At 42.3% G+C, this 21605-nt stretch overlaps 1 protein-coding gene across 1 annotated transcript in view; it reads left to right on the top strand.

The window, feature by feature from the left end:
• The first annotated feature begins 8918 nt into the window (after positions 1-8918).
• Positions 8919-21605, top strand: part of TESPA1 (thymocyte expressed, positive selection associated 1) — a 31106-nt gene continuing 18419 nt past the window's right edge. Inside the window, exons 1-6 of the mRNA XM_060165095.1 lie at positions 8919-9081; positions 10219-10261; positions 16825-16874; positions 17655-17708; positions 18454-18490; positions 18764-18862. Coding sequence (XP_060021078.1) covers positions 8919-9081; positions 10219-10261; positions 16825-16874; positions 17655-17708; positions 18454-18490; positions 18764-18862 — 446 coding nt within the window. The remainder of the gene's footprint in view (positions 9082-10218; positions 10262-16824; positions 16875-17654; positions 17709-18453; positions 18491-18763; positions 18863-21605) is intronic.

Genomic DNA, 21605 nt, shown 5'->3' on the forward strand with positions numbered 1-21605 from the left:
TGCTGTCCTCACTTTTGCTGCATTTCAATCTGATTCTCACCTGGAAAAGTTCTCAAGGAGAAAAGTTTGTTAGCTTCATCTGGGTCCCATTCTAGCATCCCTAACTCTGACTCTCGGGAATACCTAGCCAGAATGAATTTTGCTTTTTGTGGGTATGACCACTTTCTTCAAAAGCTGTAGAAGAAAGTTGTTGAGGAGATAGCTATAGCAACATATACTAGGGTGAAAGGGGAGGGAGAATTTATACAACTGGACGACACCGGGCCAAATTTACTGGAAGGCTCAAGATCAATAACCCCCTGTCAGGTTTAGTGTTCAAGCCGTACATCTCAGAGATGGATCGACAAATATATTGACCACTTAATGACCTGTGTAATCCTGAGGAGGGATGGGGTCTGCTCCTCCAACACACCTGGTCTCAGTGGTAGCCAGGCTGAGCATGTCACCACCTGCATGAGTTTGGGGGAAGGTAGAGGAGTGGAAAGATCCTCTACGCTGGGGTTTTCCCGTGCCCTCCTTGCTACTGAACCCACCAGTGGGTGGAGGAGCAGAGGTGTGTCCCCAGTGTAGAACAAGGACACGATGAAAGAGCCCCCCAGAATGGATAAGACCCCAAGTGTTTGGAAGAGATCCCCAGTGACTCTGTCTACCACAAATAGCCCTAAATAGAGAGGCAAGGGAACTTTCTAGACAGTACACAGCAGCGCCCAGGATAGGAGGTTGGAGGTTGCAGACTTTCGACCTGTATGTCCAATCTTGAGTTATTAGGCTTGAGTGATTAGAGCTAAAGATCTGGTCTAATTTTCATGTAACTTGAAACATTATTAGGAATAAAGTAAGATAGGTTTATTATCTATCTCTACTGAGACTATCAGAGATAACAAGCTAAAGCTATCACAAGAGAGATAGAAAGAGATCTTATAAATGATTTTTTCTTCATGTGCATCCTAAGGAAACTCTTTACAACCATACTAAAGACACTTTCTCATAACTCCTTTGCTCTACTGAAACTTAGATGGAGTCCTGTGATTAAGCATAAGGTAGTAGCCATGGAGACCCAATACCATCATTTGGTTAATGATTCATATTCTGTTAGAAAATGGAGAGGAAGTTTGGTCCCAGCCCAGGTCATGATTCACACAGTAAGAGGAAATGATCAGACATCTATCTCCACTTGATAACTGCCAACTGTTCTGTTTACAGCCTAAAGGACAAGACAAAGGTGGGTATTCCAGTACCCACAGTACTGTGTGCCCGGCCCACACACGGGCCTACTACAAAAAGGCTTAAACACAGACTTTGGGAAGAAGAAAAGAGGGTGTAGATATTGTGAAAGAAAAAGAGGGAAGAATAAACATGAGTATCGGAGGGACAGAGCTTCATTACCAAGGAAATGAGACTGAAGAATTAAAGATAGGAATTCACAGAACTAACTCAAGATCGAGAAGTCTGCTTATTCTCACTCCTGTTTCTAGACTGAACTACCTGTAAACCAGTCCAGGCAAACTGATGTCTCTTATTCTTGATGCCTTGATGATGAAAGAATCTAGTGTCTCCCAATATGGACAGCACGTGATCCCTTTTTTCCAAACGTACAACTTTAATATTTCCTGTAGGAGTTTACAAGGCCCCCATAAAACTCATCCACATCATGGAGGTAGAAGTAAGTAAGAAAGAGGAGAGAAAAAGAGGCTGTAGATGGTCTTTTTTCGGGATTTATTCAGCTAAACTTATTTGTGGGAGGGAGGAGATGAAAGGAGAGAGGAAACGAGTTACGAAAGTGAGTGGGCATTTTCTTGGTATTATTTATCAAATAGCATCCCTCTTTTCTCCTCAAATCAATTGAACTGCTCCCTTAGACCACAAGAAGTCTCAGGATGCAAAAATGCTGCACTCAGGGTAATTTTTGTTCTGATGTTCTTCCAAATGGCAGTGACATGGGAGAGGGTTAGAGATTAGCAAGACATTGCCTATCTGTGAAGGAGTGTGAGAGCCTGTTGCAGGGGTTGGGGGTATGGAGAATGGGGGGCAGTCAACCTGGCTTGAGGTGGAGTTTGTCCTTGTTGAAAACCGAGAAATTGGCTGTCCTGGGATTTCCCACAACCCCTTGCAAGAGTGGTGATGTCTATCTTGTCTGTGACTGCAGAAAAGATGCATAAGTTGCGGAAGGTCTTACAGGCCCCATCATGGAAACTCCGTTTCCTTTTTCTCTCCTCCCACGCTTGTTTTCACTCTCAGTCCCAGTTCACAGGCACTGCTGGGGTATAGGCACAGTACAGCCAGAAGAGAAGAGAGGTCTGTTTGATACACATCCCGGGAGGAGGCCCAGCGTGCTCAAGAGAAACCTAAGGCTAGGTCTTGGAAACCAAGAGTAAGGAGGAAGGCTGTGTGATATAAAGGAAGAAAGCACACACCTGGGACTCAGAACTTGTGTGTGTCCTGTTGATAACAGTTAATATTCTATGTGACTTAAGATAAGCCTCTCTCTCTCTTTCTGTCTCTCTGTCTCTCTCTCTGTGTCAGTTTCCTTCACTGCAAAATGAGTGATCAGGATTAGATGATCTCTCTGATCGCTTTAGGCATTAAGTAAGAACAGAGGGCCTATTTACCGCTTAGTTTTTATCTCTTCTCGACAGCATCATCCTTCTTTCACCGTCTGGACTTGACGCACACTTCGTACCCTGCTCTGCCCACTCCTTCTCCTTCCTTCTTTCCTTATTCCTGAAAATGTTCCAACTTTAGTGAATGGCTTAGACTGAGGGGAAATTAATAACAATAATAACTATATTTATTAAGCACCTCCTTTATACATCAGGGACTTAGTATGCATTATCTGAGTTTTGATTTTGAAACCCCAATAACCCAACAAGTTTGGTACACTATCTGTTTTACATATGAAGAAACTCGGGTTTAGAGGGGATAAGGATGTCACTGAGGACACATGCGCAGTAAGTAGGCAGAACTGTGGTTTCAGACAAGCTTTACTCTGATTGCACAGCCCCACACTCCTTCTACAGTTTTCCTCCTCAAGAGTTGGCCATCCTTCCTAGACCCCTTCAGAGTATCCCCTTGGTGAGACATCTGTAACTAGAGCTCATATTTTAGATTGGTAGGCCCATATGGTTGCTAAGATATTAAAATACGCTCATATCAAATTATGATAAATATTCATCACTCCAAGACCACTGAGTGCCCATCACTAACCCAGCTACCCCAGCTCTTCCCACAAGACTCCCCAGATGGCACCAAAAACTCAGTGCCAAGCTAGCCACACACTTGAAGGACCCAGTCACAGGACTGGGACTGGTATGACCTCTGAGTTGCCTGTGCCGCTCCATAACCATTGCTAAATGTTCTGAATGCCACAACAGTCTACAAGTAATGTGAACTTCCAGGCAGACTCTCTCCTCTGAGCTAGAACCTAGCTGGGCCCTCCCTGGCTGCTAAACCACTCTAAGCTTGAGGAAGGCAAAACTGCCTCATAACCATCTAGTTGGAGTCAAGAAGGAAAACTACACTAATAACCAAACAAAGCACCTCTTCCTTTACTAAGATTGTCACAAAGTCAAGCATAAATTACTTTTGGTTTATCTGCCTCTTCTATACTAGACTATAAAATGGAGAGTTCATCTAGCATGTGAAATAGAGAATCTACTAACATAGTTTCTTCTTCCTTTATCCTAAATTACATTTATCAGTGACATCTGCATGGTGATCTTAGGTTATTCTCTTACTCCATTATTAGTGGAAAGATGATACAACTAGAGTCAGACTAATGTGAGTTTACATCTCAGCACCATAAGATCCTAAATATATGACCTTGGACTAGTCACATATCTCTCTGAGCTTCAGATAACAATAATTAGCTCCAAGGAGATTGTTGGGATTAAGTGAAGTAGTTTGTGGGACAGTTTTTTTTTTTTTTTTAGATATACTTGGCAATGGGACAGTTTTATGGATAAATATAAGGAACTCTATACATCTCAGTTATTATGAGTACCTATTGCTTTGAATTGCCCATGTTTATATAAAGTGAATCTCTGACTACATTCCTTAGAAAAGAGCCTGGAAGTGAGTGATGTTCTCAGTGTAGTAATAATCACATACCCATAAAGGTTTTCTCTGCTAGTAAAGTTACTGCTTCTGCTGATGATTTTAGTTGGAAGATATTCCTTTCAAAGCTCTGAAACAACTCCCTAGTCTTTTTTTTTTTAAACTAAATTTATTTTGTTTACTTATTTTTGGCTGCTTTGGGTCGTGGTTGCTGCGTGCGGGCTTTCTCTAGTTGCAGTGAGCGGGGGCTGGGGGCTACTCTTCTTTACGGTGCGCGGGCTTCTCATTGCGGTGGCTTCTCTTGTTACGGAGCACGGGCTCTAGGCGCTCGGGCTTCAGTAGTTGTGGCTCACAGGCTCAGTAGTTGTGGCTCGCGGGCTCTAGAGCGCAGGCTCCATAGTTGTGGCGCATGGGTTTAGTTGCTCCGTGGCATGCGGGATATGCCCTGACCAGGGATCAAACGTGTGTACCTTGCATTGGCAGGCGGATTCTTAACCACCACGCCATCAGGGAAGTCCCCAGCTCCCTAGTCTTAAACCATTAATGGTGATTCCTCTTGTCTAACTTCAATCATGGCTGCTGCAATTTCTGCTTTGAACTGTAACATCCTCAGAAAAAGAGAATTCTCTCCTACTGTACTTGGTTGTAGTCAGATTCCAGAGCACTCAACAGATTGTGGAGAAATATTTTGGGAGTAAATCCCTAGAAAAATGTAGGAAAGAAGAAAAGACAGAGGACTGAAAATGATAGCAGAGGGGGAAAGGAGGCTTTGGGGTGGTTCAGGCAAGTAGAAACAGAACCAGCGTGGCATTCGTGTTGTTGTTTTTTTGGGGGTGGGGAGGTGCTTAGTGGGAATGTCAGAGAAAATATATCAGCAGGCATCAGACTTTCATCCCCACAGAAGATAGACTAAATGTAATATTATAATCTAAACCAGCATCAAGAAAAATGGTACTCAGATTCCAGAAGGAACTTTTGACCAGGCAATAAAAACCTACAATGAAAAATTCTGGAAAATATTTTTTTTAGGACAAGAGAAGTTGATAGTTTCAGCTTATAAGTTCAGTCAGATTTGTGTGGCCCTATGTTCTATCAATAAAGGGGTGGCGTGACTATGCCCCAGGCCTTTTTCCTCTTCATTAGAAGGTATCCAAAATACATACATTAGCATTTGAGACCATGTGGAAAGTCGGGAACCCCTGGCCTATGATACACACTAGAGGGGGTTAATATTTCAGCAGCAGCGTGACTCTTGGTCCTCTGCAGGTACAGTATCTACTGAGCCCCTTCTGTTGCAATGTACCATGCACTGCCCTGAGGTAGGATTTAGGGGACAGGTTACAAGCAATGGTGGATAACGGCCAGAAAGGTAAGCCACTTACGACTTGTTGAATGTGGTCTAGGCGCACGTGGTGGGTGCTAGTGGTGGGCAAGAGAACGGAGATGACTTGAGGAGCTCTTCAAAATGTAGAATGTGTTTGGGTAGAGAGGAAGGTGGCTGAAACTGGGTAAGCTAAAGCAAAGAAGCAGAAAAGTTCAAGAAGTGCTGGGGGTCCTTGAGCTCTCCTGACTGAATCACACTCCTTGGGCTCCTTCTCAGCCTCCCTCATCCAGGCTCACCACCTTCCTGGGTCACTGAAGGTTTTAAGTCCAAGAACCTCATAAGTCAGTGTTAATTTGAAAGGGAATTTGTTAAGTGGCAAGTAACTCCAGAGGCCACTGGGCCGTTTCCTAATTCTTACAGGAGAAACTACACAAATGCATCTTTTGTACAGGTATTATTCCTACAAATATTTCAGACTCAATTGCAATAAATTCATAAACAATGGTATTAGAGGCGAACTTTTACAACATTGAGTCCCACCAATTCATTTTCTAGAGGTTGAAGTCAATGCCCAAATAGAAAACCTAATGGACTTGCCAGAAGTCAGTTAATTGGACAGAAAGTCTAGAAGAACGCCCAAGACTCCTGACTCGCATCAGTGCTCTTTTCACGGCACCAAACTCCATTGTACATCCAGGTGCGTGTTCTTTGTATGACTCGTTTGGAGGAAATCTCTCCATGCCCTCTGTCTGTCACAAGGACCCTCCATGCTCTCAAAGGTGCCATCCTGACAGCTGTGTGCATCCGTCCTTCAGTTCTTTCTGACACTCTCACTGCCGACGTGCTTGTCTGATAATCACGTGCCGCTTCCTCCGGATTTCCACAGAGAACACCCGGTGTCTCATCTCCAAGCAGCACAGCGTCCCTCTGTTACCGCTAACCAGACAATTCTACTTCTCCCGGCCTCCAAATACTGCTGTACTTACCGTGTTCCCCCATAATGCCCTGTGAACAGGTCTCTATAACCCCCGTGTGGCAGAGATTGGGGAAGATCAGTTAGGTTCTGTTTTAGGCCTCAGGGACACAGCAGTGAACAACCCAGACAGAAATCCTGTCCTTGTGGAGCTTCTATTTTAATCAGAAGAATAAACAATAAATTGCATTAACAAATAAAACATAAAGTATGTTAGTGATAAGAACAATGAAGAAGAAGGTCAAGCAGGGAAGGAGCTCAGTGGAAGCGCCTGTCATCTGGAGGCTGTGGAAGCCAGGCCTGGCTTCACGGAGAAATTGGTTAAGAGTTGGGCTTTCAGGTTAAGGGTGCCAAAGGCTGAGAGGGAAGAAGAGGGAGGGGAAAAACATGTGGAAAGCCTAGGGTTGAACGGGGGATAAGCATTTTCAGGGGGCGGAGGGGAAATGAGCCTGTGTGAGTCTGGCGTATTTTCAAAGATTCAGGAGGAGTGGGGGACAGATTCACATCACAGAGGATGCTGAAGCCAAAGTAGAGGCCTCCATCACTCATCTCAATTAGTGAGATTCTGACACTGTGCTAGGCTGTAACATCCTCATTGAGAAACTGAGCCCAGAGAAAGGGATTGAATTCGCCAGGGCTATACCATTAGTAAGTGGCAGAATAAAGTGTGGGAGTTGAAGGTTCCTTCCTTCTTTCCTTCTTTTTCTCCTTCCTCCCCTCCTTTCTTTCCTCCTTCCTTCCCTTCTTCCTGCCTTCTTCTCTCCCTCCCTCCCTCCCTCCCTTCCTTCCTGAATTCCTTTTAAATTCCCCTGATCACCAAATTAGTTCTTCTTGTGACCTGAAGATTTCTTGTGATTTAGGTGAGATTCATTTGCTCTGGAAATTAAAGACAATAGGCAAGTTAGCCTTTGATATTTTCTTCTCCGGACTGACTGACACCAACATATTAAATATTTTGGATGGAGGTGCAGTACTAGGTAAATGCACACTAACGAGGCTTTTTAGACTCTTTCCCTAAATTCTTCATAGTGGCAGTTTCGTCCTCCTGTTATCACCTCATAACAGCTCTGGCCAAAGGACAACAAATTCTCTCTGCTACCCCTCTTTGTGGCTTCACTATACACCACAGACCTCATTCAGTTGTTTAATTTCCCCTTAAAGGCACAGGCAGTGGAGAAAGGGCCGGGTGTCCAGGGTTAATAAAGTTTCATAGTGCCAACTGCTGTCTCTCCCTGGGGGAGAGACATGCCTTAGGCTGGACCTGCAGTAAAAGAATTTAGATCAGACAGCAGTAATTATGTACTATTTTTCTCTGGATATGTTTTGTCTGTAACAAGCAGAAACGTCCAAAAGAATTTTATTGCCCTAGGAATGCATTTTATGTTCAGGACTTTCTTTTCAAAAATAGGTATTTTAGTGCCTACATTGTTGAATGCTTCACTGATGATTTTGTTTTTAAGTGTCTGAGAAGCAGAAGTCTCTGGAAACTGGCACTCTTCTTATTTATTTCCCCCTTTTATTCTTCCTTACTCCAGCAGTTAAAGGTGTAGCCATGAGGATGAAGCGTTTATGGCAGCTCCAGTGACAAGGGCTGGTCCCACCTCCACCTGTTCACTGTGGGGACTGTGAGGGCAGCTGGTGGGGAAGAGGCAGGAGGACAGAGTATAAGCCAATGACTGTACATTAGCCTCAAGTCTTCTTAAGCTCTATTTGGACAATCGAATGATTCATCCTCTCTGTCTTCCTCTTTGAATCAGTGGCTCGTGCCATCAGAATATATCTCTTGGAAGAATACAGAGGTGTTGATTAGGCAGTGTTAAATGAAGTATTAGCACACTGATGAACTGGACAATTAACTCAGAGCCATGGAGAAACCCAAGCTGACGAATTAGAAAGTGATGATCCTGAAAGTGGTAACTGCTAATTGCTTCAGGCAATGTCTCCTTGTTGTTTTTATTATGGGGTTCTCCCCACCCTCATCCCTACTGCCCCCAGAGAAATCCTACGCTAAATAGGAAAAAAAACAAGCCCAGAATGACTGTAGTTAGACTGACATCCTGGTTGTGAGACCTTAGAAAATCCGTTTAACCTTTGAGATCTGAGACTTCATGTATCTTTATGAGGATCAAATAAAGTGAAATTTACACATTGCAAATTTAAAGATATTTTAATTACAATGGAAGATTCTGGGAGACAAAATTCTTAAGAACTAAAGAAAATGTTTTCTAATACAGCATTTCACCTATCATGAGAAGTAGCAACTCTCAAGTCAGAAGCGCTTTCTCAGTGTCCCTTAAATCATATGATATTTCCAGTTTCCAAACTTGGAAGACCTGGTGTTTAGATTGCTCAGCGCATTCCTTTCGTTGGAATATGGAGGAGGAACCAGACATCTCCTCCCTCCTCCGGAACGGGCAGAGGGTTACGCTCCTTTCTGCAGAGCTGGGAAGATGTGGGGACAGCCCTGGGAGTGGTGATTACTGACCAGAGGATGAGGCAGCAGCACTGTGTTCCAACTCACAGGACAGCATCCCTGTGGCGGGAGGCCCTGAAGTCTGAACCAGCGCCATGGAGGGCTCTGTGCTGAGCCCCACATCCTGGGAGAGGCGACGGGCCTGGCTCCGACAGAGCCGGCACTGGCAGACCCAGGTCCTGGAAGAGGAGGCTGCCGCAGCCCTGCAGGGTGTCCCAGATCCCGAGCCTTCTGGCCTGGATGATGTTTTCCAGGAAGGTAAGAGGCCATTAGACATCAAACAGACTTGCACGTTCTCTTGTGATATGGAAAACGTGCCAGATGCCCAGGTCTGCAGTGCGGGCAGCGGGTCCTGGGTTTAGGCTAGCCCCCCCCCCCCACCACCACAAGGCTTATTTTGACTGGGTTAAATGAGTTTAAGGGAAGATGAGTATAGTAATATGAGGCATGAATTATGTGAGAAAGAAACAGCATAAGATTAGGAAAAAGGAAGAGGCACACTTTTGCCTCGTCCTGAGCAGCTATCTGTGAGGATCCGAGGCCAGGGTTCTCTATGAATGTTTGGAGTGTTTCTGTGTCTGTGTAACAAGGTTACACGCAATCTGGGTGCCTGGACTCTGGCTGCAACTCAGCTGTGTGACGTGACCTTTGGCAAGTCACTCACCGCTCTAGGACATGCTTGTCTAATTGAAGTATTAGTACCTGAAATAGTAATAGTACCTTTTCCACATGCCTCTCAGAGCTTCTTTTAGGTTCCAATGACGCTGCAGACATAAGAGTAAAAAGTAAAAAATAAATTTAAAAATAAATCTTATGTAAGTGAACCTACCCTCGCTTATTTGGTAGGAAACAAAAAGCACAAACGCAAAATTGTGCTTTTTATTTTCTTTTTTTCTTTTCCTTTTTTTTTGAAGAGAAGGATCTATTCCTGTTCCCAAACCTTGGGGTATTTTCCAAGTTTCTGGGAGAAAGGGGGCACAGAGGCAGAGAGAGAAGAAATATCCGTTATTTATTAATTTATTTTTTTCGGTACGCGGGCCTCTCACTGTTGTGGCCTCTCCCGTTGCGGAGCACAGGCTCCGGACGCGCAGGCTCAGCGGCCATGGCTCACGGGCCCAGCCGCTCTGCGGCATGTGGGATCTTCCCGGACCGGGGCACGAACCTCTGTCCCCTGCATCGGCAGGCGGACTCTCAACCACTGCGCCACCAGGGAAGCCCTATCCACTATTTTTATACACGGGTATATTCCTCTTTTATCTTAAAGAAAAGTTTTATGGGAACAAAAAGGAGTCATGAGGTGGCTTATATAATGATGTTTGTGGAATGGGGTGAATTTCAGGGAGGAAATCTGATTTCCTTCAGTTTCCACGGTGATCTGATGTCTGGCTTTTCTAGGGAATCCAATCAACAAGATTGAAGACTGGCTGCAGGATTGTGGGTAAGTGCTGGCGAGGCAGCTGGACTGAGCGTGGTTGATGGTTGGGTGTGTTAACAGGCTCTGACTCTTGAGAACTCAGAGCGCAGGGACATGAATTTTAATTGGGCGTAATGATTAGAAGTGAGGTTGAAATAAGGGAGAGGGGATTGTAAAGATTTGGGGTGGGTGTGGGGATTGGGGCTCTGAATCAAGTGCATCTCTGGGCTGAGACTAAGTTAGGGTGAGGATCTGGAAGTACAGGCTGGACCTGGTCTAAAACTAAGAAGGATGGAAATGGGTAGCCACAGGGGAGAGCTGGGCTAAATTCCAGATTCCTGCTCCATTGCTTTTCCCTTCAGACTGGAGTTTTACACTGTGTAACAAAAGAGGACTTAGAAACCTAATTGTTCTTATGGTCAGAGTATTTCTTCATTATGAATCATTATGTTGTTTATTTCTACTGAAGAACACACGAAGAGGGGCTAAGGGTTTACCCCAGTCATTCAAAGCAGTGACGAATTGGAGCAGGTACTTCAAGGCAAAATGTAGTACCTCTTTCCTGAGAAACACTTTAAAATTTGAAACCCTACACGCCCTCTGCCTGTACCATTTTAGGTTCAGTCTACCCAGACCCGGAGGGAAAGCTTCTGTGACCTATTTAAGTGTGATCATTTGTGTGATAATGAATTCTCAGAACTTATAACTCCCTCCTACTCTTTATTTCCTCTTCAGAAATGTTTCAAGCTGTATATAGCCTTTCATCTAAACTTGTTTATTAACATATGAATAAACCCATCCTGGCTTATTTGGTAGGAAATAAATAACACTGTATAATCCAAGGTTGTTTATTTTAACTCTGCCCTGGGAGGTAAGGCAAGGAAGAATTTATTTTGTGTTTTTGTTGTGTACAAAACATGTTGTCTTTATTGTCATAATCTGGTTCAGAATTTCAAAGTTTATTAAGGGTAATCAAAATATAGGGAAGTGAATGGATGGTGGTAGTGTTTGCAGGTTTGGGTGTGTGAGAACTGTCCTAGGATTTAAAATGCTTCTCCAGATACGTACAGGAGAACCAGTGGGCTCAGTTACTGTCTTTATCCCATTAACTATTCTTCAGTCTTATCAATTCAAGTCAATAATTAATTACCGACCGTGCGTTTGCTAACTGTCTGATTGTCTAAATGGCCTAGAGGGGTGCCAAGTAGTTTAAAATATGTTCCTTGACCACAAACATACTACATTCTAGTTGAAAAGAATAAATTCCCAGAAATACAAGATTGTAAATTCCAGAAATCACCTTTCCCTACCTATATTCTACCAGGATAAACCCTGAACCAAAATTTATGATGAAAATGTAGTCTGGTGAGTGGAAAGGCTCCAAGATTTGAGCCTAATTCTTGTGCTAAGCATCTGTATAACCAGCTGTAAGCAAACAACTGAAATTCTATCTCAGACTCCTCTTCTGTAAAGTGGAGAGCTAGAATAATAAAGTTCCAAAAGATTCTTGTGAGATTTAAATGATCTATGTGTACAAGTGCTTTATACTTTGTAGTAGTATGTGAGTGGTGAGTGTCAGGGAGGAAAGAATTTTCCTCTACCCGTCTTTCTAGGTCCTTCTTTAATTCTTTAATCTGAGAATTAAATTGACATGAGACAGATTAACAGGAGAAAATCAAACAAAAGTTTAAACATGTATACATGGGAGACACCCCGGAGAACTGAGTAACTCACCAAAATGGTGAAACCCTCCCCTTAAATACCATCCTCAGCTAAAGACAAAAGATGATATTGGGGATAGTGGTTTGGGACTTCAAAGGGGAGGAAGGCAATTGACACGGAGATGAAAAAGCAAATGTTTGGTAAACAAACATTTACTGGACTATGTAAAGACAATGGGATACTAAGCAGACTCTGATTTCCAACACACCTAGTTCATATTCTCTAGTGAGATCTCTATTCCTGTAACAGTCCCTCTATCCAAATTCTTTAGGCAGCTAAGGCAGAAGGTCAAAGTTTCTTCCTGAGTCTTTTGAGCCTTGGTTGTCTTCAGCTTGAAATAATCCACATGCCAAAGAGACATTTCAGGGTGGCAAATTTTGCTCCCCTACATGAAGTTTATAAAGATGAGTTTTATGCTACTTTAAAATTTCACAAAATAAGTCCATCTATCTATTTACCTGGCATCTATCTGTATCCTTTTATTTATCGGAAAAGTGTGTCCAGATAGGATGCATATCAACCTTAGGACAGTGATTACCTCTAGGAAGGAAGAAAGTTAGGAAGGAATGGGAGTAAAACTTCTCCTGAAAATATCTAACTATCTGAGGGCCAGTTCTGTCAGTTTTCCCAGAGCGCAAAAGTGCCTTCTCCTGATCTTTGCCCTGAAATTCCTTCAAGGTGTATTGTAGGTCAGCGATTGCAGTGGCTAATGACTTGATTCTTGTAGAACTGGATGGTGGGCAACATTCTTCATTTTACAATCCCTTCCCTTTCAGTCTTCATTTCGACCAAGCTTTGAGAGGCATTTCATGACCAGTTTGTCCCATGGCACTAGGAATGCTTATTCCCAGGTCAGGTGAGGACTTCTTTGATAGGCCACTCAATGTACTATTACTGGACTAGGCCTTGTTAACAGTAGCCGAAAGCCTCTGGACCACCTGTCTTACGGGTCTGTTATGGTCCAGGAAATTGTTTCCTCTTGCTGTTTCTTCCTATATCTAGACTTACACTATCACTGATCTTATAGAACTACATATTTGATCAATCTTTTCAAGTCACCTAATCATCATTAATTTGATCTGAAGCTCAGTTACACATATGGTAATGCAAGAAAAAATAATCTTTTAAAATAAGATTACAAGTAACGTAGCTAGTAACATTAATAGGTCATAAGTAAGTATTGAAGCTAAGAAATTCTATTAGGTGCTGCCCTGTATCTCCCCAGGTCATCTGACCAGTCTGTTCTGCACCAGTCCCTATCTTTAAGGGAAATGACATATTGGAATTGTACATAAAGTTCACCAAAGATGTCTGCACGTACAAGGCGAGAGGTGGGTCATCACGACCCCATACGTAGGATTGAGAAAGAAATATCATCTAGGGCGTTACATGGCTGGTGCCAGAAGAAGAAAAATTGATCTCTACGGTCGAGCAGATATTTCTGCCATTGCAGAGGTCTGGTTAATGCATAATGCAGGTGCACAGTGCACACCAGAGGGGAGGAAGGAGGCCAAAATGGGCAGAAAAAAATTTTTTGTCTTGCCTTAAAATGAATTTTTATTCCATCAGTCTTTGCAGGCAAAATCTATGGAAATTTCTGGAAGAAGCTAAAAATAGCTACATGCTTCTTCTCACAGTCCAATCCTCCTCCCTACTCTTTGTTTATGAATTGGGTATACAGGAAGAGCAGTAGCTTGGCTCTTCTATGTCAGACTTGAAATGATGCTAAGGGACCTTTCAGCACAAATGCGGAGAGGAGCAGCTATGGATCTAGTCTCTAGTCATTGATTTTATGTCCTAAGCGATAACTCATGAAAGGCCTGGGACTTGGATGAGGGACATGAAATTTCAAACCACCATGCTCAGAGGAGCTGAGCATGGATCAACAGATCCAGGCCTATGTCCATACTTCTGTGGTGTATTCCACATACACACAGAAAAGCATACCATCACAAGGGTCAGCCTGAGCTGGTCCTCATCTAGAGACTATGGACATGCCTGGTAGGGCACAGCTAGAAAACAGAAATGAAAGATGCACACCCAACAAATATTGTGTTACTAAATTTTGCTTTGGGCAAATAAGGAATTTTATCAGTGGTATTTTTAATGTAAATTTTATTGAAGTATAGCATACATATCAGTAGCATTTTTCTTTTTAATATAAATTGTCGTGCAACTCAATGGATGTAAATTTCAGCTATGCTAGATGAATAAATTCTAGCGACCTGCTGTATAACATAGTGCCTATAGCTAACAATGTGGTATTGTGCACTTCAAAATTTGTTAAGAGGGTAAATCTCATATTAAGTGTTCTTACTTCCAAAAAAAAAAAAAATCAAAGGGAAATAAGGATACTCTGGGAGTTGTTGGATGTGTCTGTTAGTTCGATGGGTGATGGATGGTATCACCAGTGTTTACCTATGTCCAAGCTCATCAAATTGCACACATTAAATATGTGCAGCTCCTTGTGTATCAATTATACCTAAATAAAGCTGTATGTAAATATAAATATACATATGGATACATATAAATATAAAATAATAGCAATATAAATTGTGTTGAAGTATAAAGTGTTTACTGAAAAATAAACGAGTCTTAAATACACGGTTCAATGAATTTTCTCAAAGGGAATGTAGTGATGAAATCTGAAATAGAACATCACCAGCACTCCAGAAGCTCCTTCTGTCCCCTTCTGTTCACTGCCCTGCTTCCAAGGGTAACCAGTACCCTGACTTGTAGCATCAAAGATAAATTTTGGACTTTTTAAACTTTATATAAATAGAACCATAAAATATGCACTGTTTTATGTGTCTTTTTTTTGTTCAGCATTATGTTTGTGATGTTCATCCACGTGTTTGCATCCAGCAATAGCTCATTCTTTTCCATTGTTGTGTAGCATTGTCTATTGATCGTGCAATTTATCCGTTTTACAATAACTAGAGATTTGGAGGTCTGCCAGTTCTGAGTTATTATAAACATTGTTTCTTTTGGTGAACGTATACAGGCATTTCCATTGATTGCGTACCTAGAAGTGTAACAGTAGTGTGTTTTATTGTAGTTATAGTAATTGTAGGCTTTAGTAGTTGCATTACTGTGTAGCTACAGCACAAGCATTAAATGCAACAGTAGATCTCAGCATTCTAGTAGTTGACTATATTGTTATCATAATGTCTTTTAATAGTAATAGGAAATATTAATTTATACTAATATTTGTAATGTTATATATACACTGACACGTTTGTAGTATTATAATATATATCTTTATGTAATTATATATTAGGAAGAGAAGTATGTATTTGTAGTTCTAGTTGTGTTTATTAGTTACCCATTCTTAATTACCTTGAGTATCATTCCACATTTTATAGCATATATTGACGTACAGTTTTTCTCATGAGGACATGTAAAAATCCAGATTTTAGACAATATTGTTGATTTTTTCACTATTGAAAGGAAAGTACCAGCAAAAGATGTCTATATATGTAGGGATTTGTTTTGTAAAATTAAACACAGCTCGTTCTACAGACGTTGAGTCTGTAAGCCCATTTTCATTAATAAACATTTCGTGAACTGATACTCCAATAGCCTGAGAGGTGCCTAGATCTCTGGAGACTGATAAAGGAGAAGGCTCGTTTAAGACCAGCTCCAATGGATGCTCTCCAGGCAGTTTCCCTGTTAACTCACTTGAACAACTCTTCTCTATTCCAGCCTCCATTTGAGATTACATTCAAAGCATCATGTGCAACTTCCATTTTTAAAACTTTCAGGAAAGCCAACTATAAAACTCACAACATGTCGGTGTTTGAAGTGAACTTAGATAATGATAATATCTAGGCATTTAAATCCCCTTACTTAATATTTGGGAACATAGCAGCAGCCAGGAGCCAGGACTGGAGTCCAGGTGCTCCAGTCCCTGTTCAAAGCTTTTTCACAGACAACTTCAGTCACCCGTTTGAGACAGCGAATTTCTTCCTCATTTAAGTTGTTTCTCACTACCATGTATGCTGAATTCCAATTGTTCTTCCTGTGGAGACAGTAAATGTTTGACAAGCCCATATCTCAAAATGTAGAAATGTAATCTCTAACCAAGATGCGGTTCCTGCTGCTTCCGGAAAGACGTGATATTCAGCGACAATGGGGTTCAAAGAAAAGGAAGGAGGTGTAGGTAGATAAGATGACCTCCTAAGAGTTTTTTCTTAGTTTCAATATTTGTATTTCTGATGGAAAGTTTATGGCACCCAGACCCCTGCTTCTGTAAATATATTTCTCCAGTTTTGCTTCCGTATCTTTCCTATTTCTTAGCTACTGAAGAATCATTGCTAAACTGACTTGGGACACTGTTATCAGCACAATGGCAGCACAATCTAAAATACAGCACCTTGGCAGTTTATGAAGTTTTATGTGTGTATATATATGTGTGTGTGTGTGTGTGTGTGTGTGTGTGTGTGTGTGTGTGTGTGTGTGTATCATACTGATAATTTCCTTGGGATGTAAAATTATTTTATGTAAGAAATTGTGTTGTGTGTCTCTGTGTTGGCAAGATCTCTAACAACTCTCAAATCCATTATCTAACAAATCTCAAATCCATTATTCCTGCTTTAACTAATTCTATTTATTATTAATTAGGATGAAAATGAATAAATGTGATGAACAAAAAATAAAATAAAATAAAATAAAATACAGCACCTTCTGACTACCTCTATGGATTTGTCAGTCAAATCATCACTCTCCATTTTCTTCAACATAAAAGCAATTTAAATACTACTGACTCTCATTGGAAAATTATGTGAACTTGTGGGAAATATTTGAAGAAAAGCCCTTTCGAAAATGTAGTGATTTAAACCTATGAGATTCTTTTTGGTTTTTAGATACTTTGAAGAAGGGTTTTTTGAGGAAGCAGGACAGCCGATCCACAACGGTAAGCAGAGGCTCTGTTCTTTCTCCTCTGGTTCCTCTACCTTAGACAGTGACACGGCTGTGTGTGTGTGTGTGTGTGTGTGTGTGTGTGCACGTGTGCATGCGTGCGTAAGATGCTATCTTTTCACTGCCTACAGAACACCTATTAGTGGTCATAAGACAGTCCAGGAGGCCCAGAGGATAGAGCAAGTGTTGGGTCAGAGCCCACAGGCTGACTAGTCCTCAAAGGTTAGCTCCTGTTAGTGGCTGCTCAGCGAACAACCACTGCTATGGAAAACGAGCTTTATAAAATATGTGTGGATGTAGAGAACAAACATATGGACACCAAGGGGGAAAAGTGACGGGGGTGTGGTGGTGGGATGAATTGGGAGATTGGGATTGACATATATACACTACTATGTATTAAATGGATAACGAATAAGAACTTGCTGTATAAAAGAATAAATAAAATAAAATTCAAAATAAAATAAAATGTGTGTCTATGTATGTACGTGTATGTGTGAGTGCATACCCCCATGTGCCTGTTCTTTGGCAGAGGACTGTGTGCGTGACTGTGTGATATAGGGGACAGGTTAATTATAGGTGAGTTTTTACGTGATTTTTTAAATCAAAATATGAATGTGACTTCTGAGTTAGTATCTGTGTGGCTGGGGTAGTTTTTCAAACATGTGGATGTATGATGTAATTGTGTGGTTGTAGATGTGTATACTAATGTGTGATTGTGCGTGTGTGTGTGAGTCCAAGCCTGATTTTCTGCAGCCTTTGCCTTATTATCTGACAGGGTGCCCCAGCCATGGAACCAGCTTTGAAGATGACTTGACCCTCGGAGCAGAAGGTAAGTGGCGCAGCTCTCTGAGGCTGGAATTGAGGAAGAGGCTATCTACTGGATGAATTAAGGATAGAATGGAAGGGGAGAACTGCAGAAAGAAGCAGCCCATCCCTGGAGTCTTATCTGCAGGGAAAGAGCCATCTCCTATGATCTAATGGAAAACTCAGAAAGTGTCACATGCCCAGAAATACTTCCTCACCAGCCTATCAAGACATCTACTGGTCCATCATTGGAGCTTTCCTTTGGCCCCTGAATATATAAAGTCACCATAAAAGTGGCTGCCCAGACATCTTTGAGATGGTTTTCTGTATAGGAAGCCCCAGGCAGTCTGAGTACTGGGTGTAAGAGAGAGACTCCATTGGAGGAAAATAAGGGCTGGGATAAAGGATGGAGGTACCGCAACCTACCAGTGTCCTCTGGGACCCGTAGAGACTCACGTGGTGAGGCAGGAACACTAGCCTGGGTGCCTGAATGACTCTGTCCTCCTCAGGACAGAGAAACTCTTGTCTGGACACCAGGCATGGTTCAGAAGTTCAGAGGCTCGGGGCCAGTTTTTCTCTGCTATATTTGTCCAGGTCTGTGTTTGATAATCTTCAGATACTTATATAAAGAACAGAGTTCATGGGATTCAGGGGCCTATAGTAGTGGCAGAGGGGAGCAGAGGGGGCTGAGTTTTAAACTCAGAGGGACAGCCTAGGTGATTTGCATTTTCCCTTCTAACTTTTTCTTTGCCTTTCTGTTCCTTGTCCAGCCACACTGTTGGCCGCCAACAGCAAACTCTTCTCCAGGTAAGTGTTCGGTTGAGCCAGGCTGAACGATGTCTCCTTCAGGACCTACTGAACTGGGGTGGGTGTCAGAGTCCAAGAAATTAAAAACAAAGAGCTGCAGATTCACAATAGAGGGTGAGATTTCCAACTCGGAATGAGACCATAGATTGAGTTTTTACAGTAGATGGTTCAAAGGTACCCAGCATGGAGTGACAGTGCCCAGCAGGGCCTGTCTAGGAACCAGGGTGCAGACTGCTCACAAGATTAGTATGACTTCAGCGTTGATCCCTGCAGGAGCTTCCTGGAGACAGCCCGGCCTGGGCAGCTACTGGATCTTGGCTGCAGTTTGGCTTCCAGTAGCATGACTGGTGGGACCAACAAGACTAGTTCAAGGTAGGTGCCAAGTTTGGCAGGGGTGTAAGGGCGGGGAAGATGAGAGGTAGAAGAGAATGGAACTAAGAACCGTTGCCAGTTTTTTTTCTGGGATATACTGCTAGAGCTTTTATGTAGTCACATACTTGACAAGCATAACAATATTTGCTTCAAGAATAGCAGGGATGCAGAGAGGAATCTGCTGCTCAGAGCTGGATGCTGTGTGTAAAATACAGGTGTCTCCTCCCCTGAACCTTGTACCCCAGGAGGTGTAGTATCGGTACCATCACAGTTCCTGGACTTATAAGTACTCAGTAAACAATCAATAAATGTATTAATTGATTGATTGATTGGTTGATTGAGGCAATAAAACATTGATTCATTCAGATAATTTTGTACCCCCAAATGCAGGCCAGGCAATGACTGTGTGGAATTTGAAGATGAAGCAGACAAAGAGTTTGCCCGCAGGAGCCCACCAAGCCTATAGGGTGAACAAAATACGCACACAAATAACTTTAAAACAAGATGGAAAGTGATGAAAACTAGTGTGCTATAATCAAAATTGTTTGGAATTTGGAGTCCGAGTTTGAACTTGAGACCTTATTAGCTCTTAACTACCTTTAGTGATTTGTCTTTATTGAACCTTAGCCCTGGCAACACCCCAGTTCAGTTAACACAGAATCTCTGGAGATGAGACTCAAATATCTGCATGAAAAGTCTTCTCGAAGTATATTTGATTTACAATGCTTCCGGTGTACAGAAAAGTGATTCAGATATATATATACACATATATATGTGTGTGTGTATATATATATATATATATATATATATTCTTTTTCAGATTCTTTCCCATTATAGGTTATTGCAAGATATTGAGTCTAGTTCCCTGTGCTGCATAGTAGGTCCTTATTGTTTACTGTTTTATATATCGTAGTGTATATGTGTTAATTGCAAACTCCTAATTTATCTCTCCCCATCCTCTGCTATCGCCTTTGGTAACCTTAAGTTTGTTTTCTATGTCTGTGAGTCTATTTCTGTTTTGTAAATAAGTTCATTGGAATCATTTTTTTAGATTCTACATATAAGTGATATCATGTGATAGTTATCTGTCTCTGTCTGACTTACTTCACTTAGTATGATCATTTCTAGATTTATCCATGTTGCTGTAAATGGCATTAGTTCATTCTTTTTTATGGCTGAGCAATATTCCATTGTGTGTATATATATATATATATATATACCACATCTTCTTTATCCATTCATCTGTTGATGGACATTTAAGTTGCTTCCATGTCTTGGCTGTTGTAAATAGTGCTGCTATGAACAATGGAGTGAATGTATCTTTCAAGTTAGAGTTTTCATCTTTTCTGGATATGTGTCCAGGAGTAGGATTGCTGGATCATATGGTAACTCTGTTTTTGTTTTTTTTGAGGAATCTCCATACTGTTCTGCATAGTGACTTCCCAATTTACATTCCCACCAACAGTGTAGGAGGGTTCCCTTTGTTCCACACCCTCTCCAGCATTTATTATTTGTACACATTTTTTTTTAAATTTATTTTTGGCTGTGTTGGGTCTTTGTTGCTGCACGTGGGCTTTCTCTAGTTGCGGCGAGCGGGGCTACTCTTCATTGCAGTGCGCAAGCTTCTCATTGCAGTGGCTTCTCTTGTTGTGGAGCACAGGCTCTAGGCGCGTGGGCTTCAGTAGTTGCAGCATGTGGGCTCAGTAGTTGTGGCTCTTGGGCTCTAGAGTGCAGGCTCGGTAGTTTTGGCGCACGGTCTTAGTTGCTCCACGGCATGTGGGATCTTCCCCTACCAGGGATCAAACACATGTACCCTGCATTGGCAGGCGGATTCTTAACCACTGTGCCACCAGGGAAGCCCTGTAGACTTTTTCGTTTTTTTTTTTTTTTTTTTTTTTTTGTGGTATGCGGGCTTCTCGCTGTTGTGGCCTCTCCCGTTGCGGAGCACAGGCTCCGGACGCGCAGGCTCAGCGGCCACGGCTCACGGGCCCAGCCGCTCCGCGGCACGTGGGATCCTCCCGGACCGGGACACGAACCCGTGTCCCCTGCATCGGCAGGCGGACTCGGCAACCACTGCGCCACCAGGGAAGCCCGCCCTGTAGACTTTTTGATGATGGCCATTCTGACTGGTGTGAGGTGATACCTCATTGTAGTTTTTTTTTTTTTTTTTTGCGGTACGCAAAAAAAAAGGTACTGCTGTGGCCTCTCCTGTTGAGGAGCACAGGCTCCGGACGCGCAGGCTTTGCGGCCATGGCTCACGGGCCCAGCTGCTCCGCGGCATGTGGGATCATCCCGGACCGGGGCACGAACCCGTGTCCCCTGCATTGGCAGGCGGACTCTCAACCACTGCGCCACCAGGGAAGCCCCTCATTGTAGTTTTGATTTCCAATTCTCTGATAATTAGCAATGTTGAGCATCTTTTCATGTGCCTACTGGCCATCTGTATGTTTTCTTTGGGAAAATGTCTATTGAGGTCTTCTGCCCATTTTTTAATTACGTTCTTTGTTCTTTGATATTGAGATGTATGAGCTATTTATGCATTTTGGATATCAACCCATTATCAGTCATATCATTTGAAAATATTTTCTCCCATTTAGTAAGTTGTCTTTTCATTCTATCAGTGATTTCCTTTACTGTGCAAAAGGCTTTAAGTTTAATTAAGTGCCATTTGTCCATTTGAGCTTTTGTTTCCTTTGCCTTATGAGAGAGATCCAAGAAAATATTGCTACAATTTATGTCAAAG

Source organism: Lagenorhynchus albirostris, chromosome 11, assembly GCF_949774975.1.
Source record: "Lagenorhynchus albirostris chromosome 11, mLagAlb1.1, whole genome shotgun sequence".
Taxonomy (NCBI): domain Eukaryota; kingdom Metazoa; phylum Chordata; class Mammalia; order Artiodactyla; family Delphinidae; genus Lagenorhynchus; species Lagenorhynchus albirostris.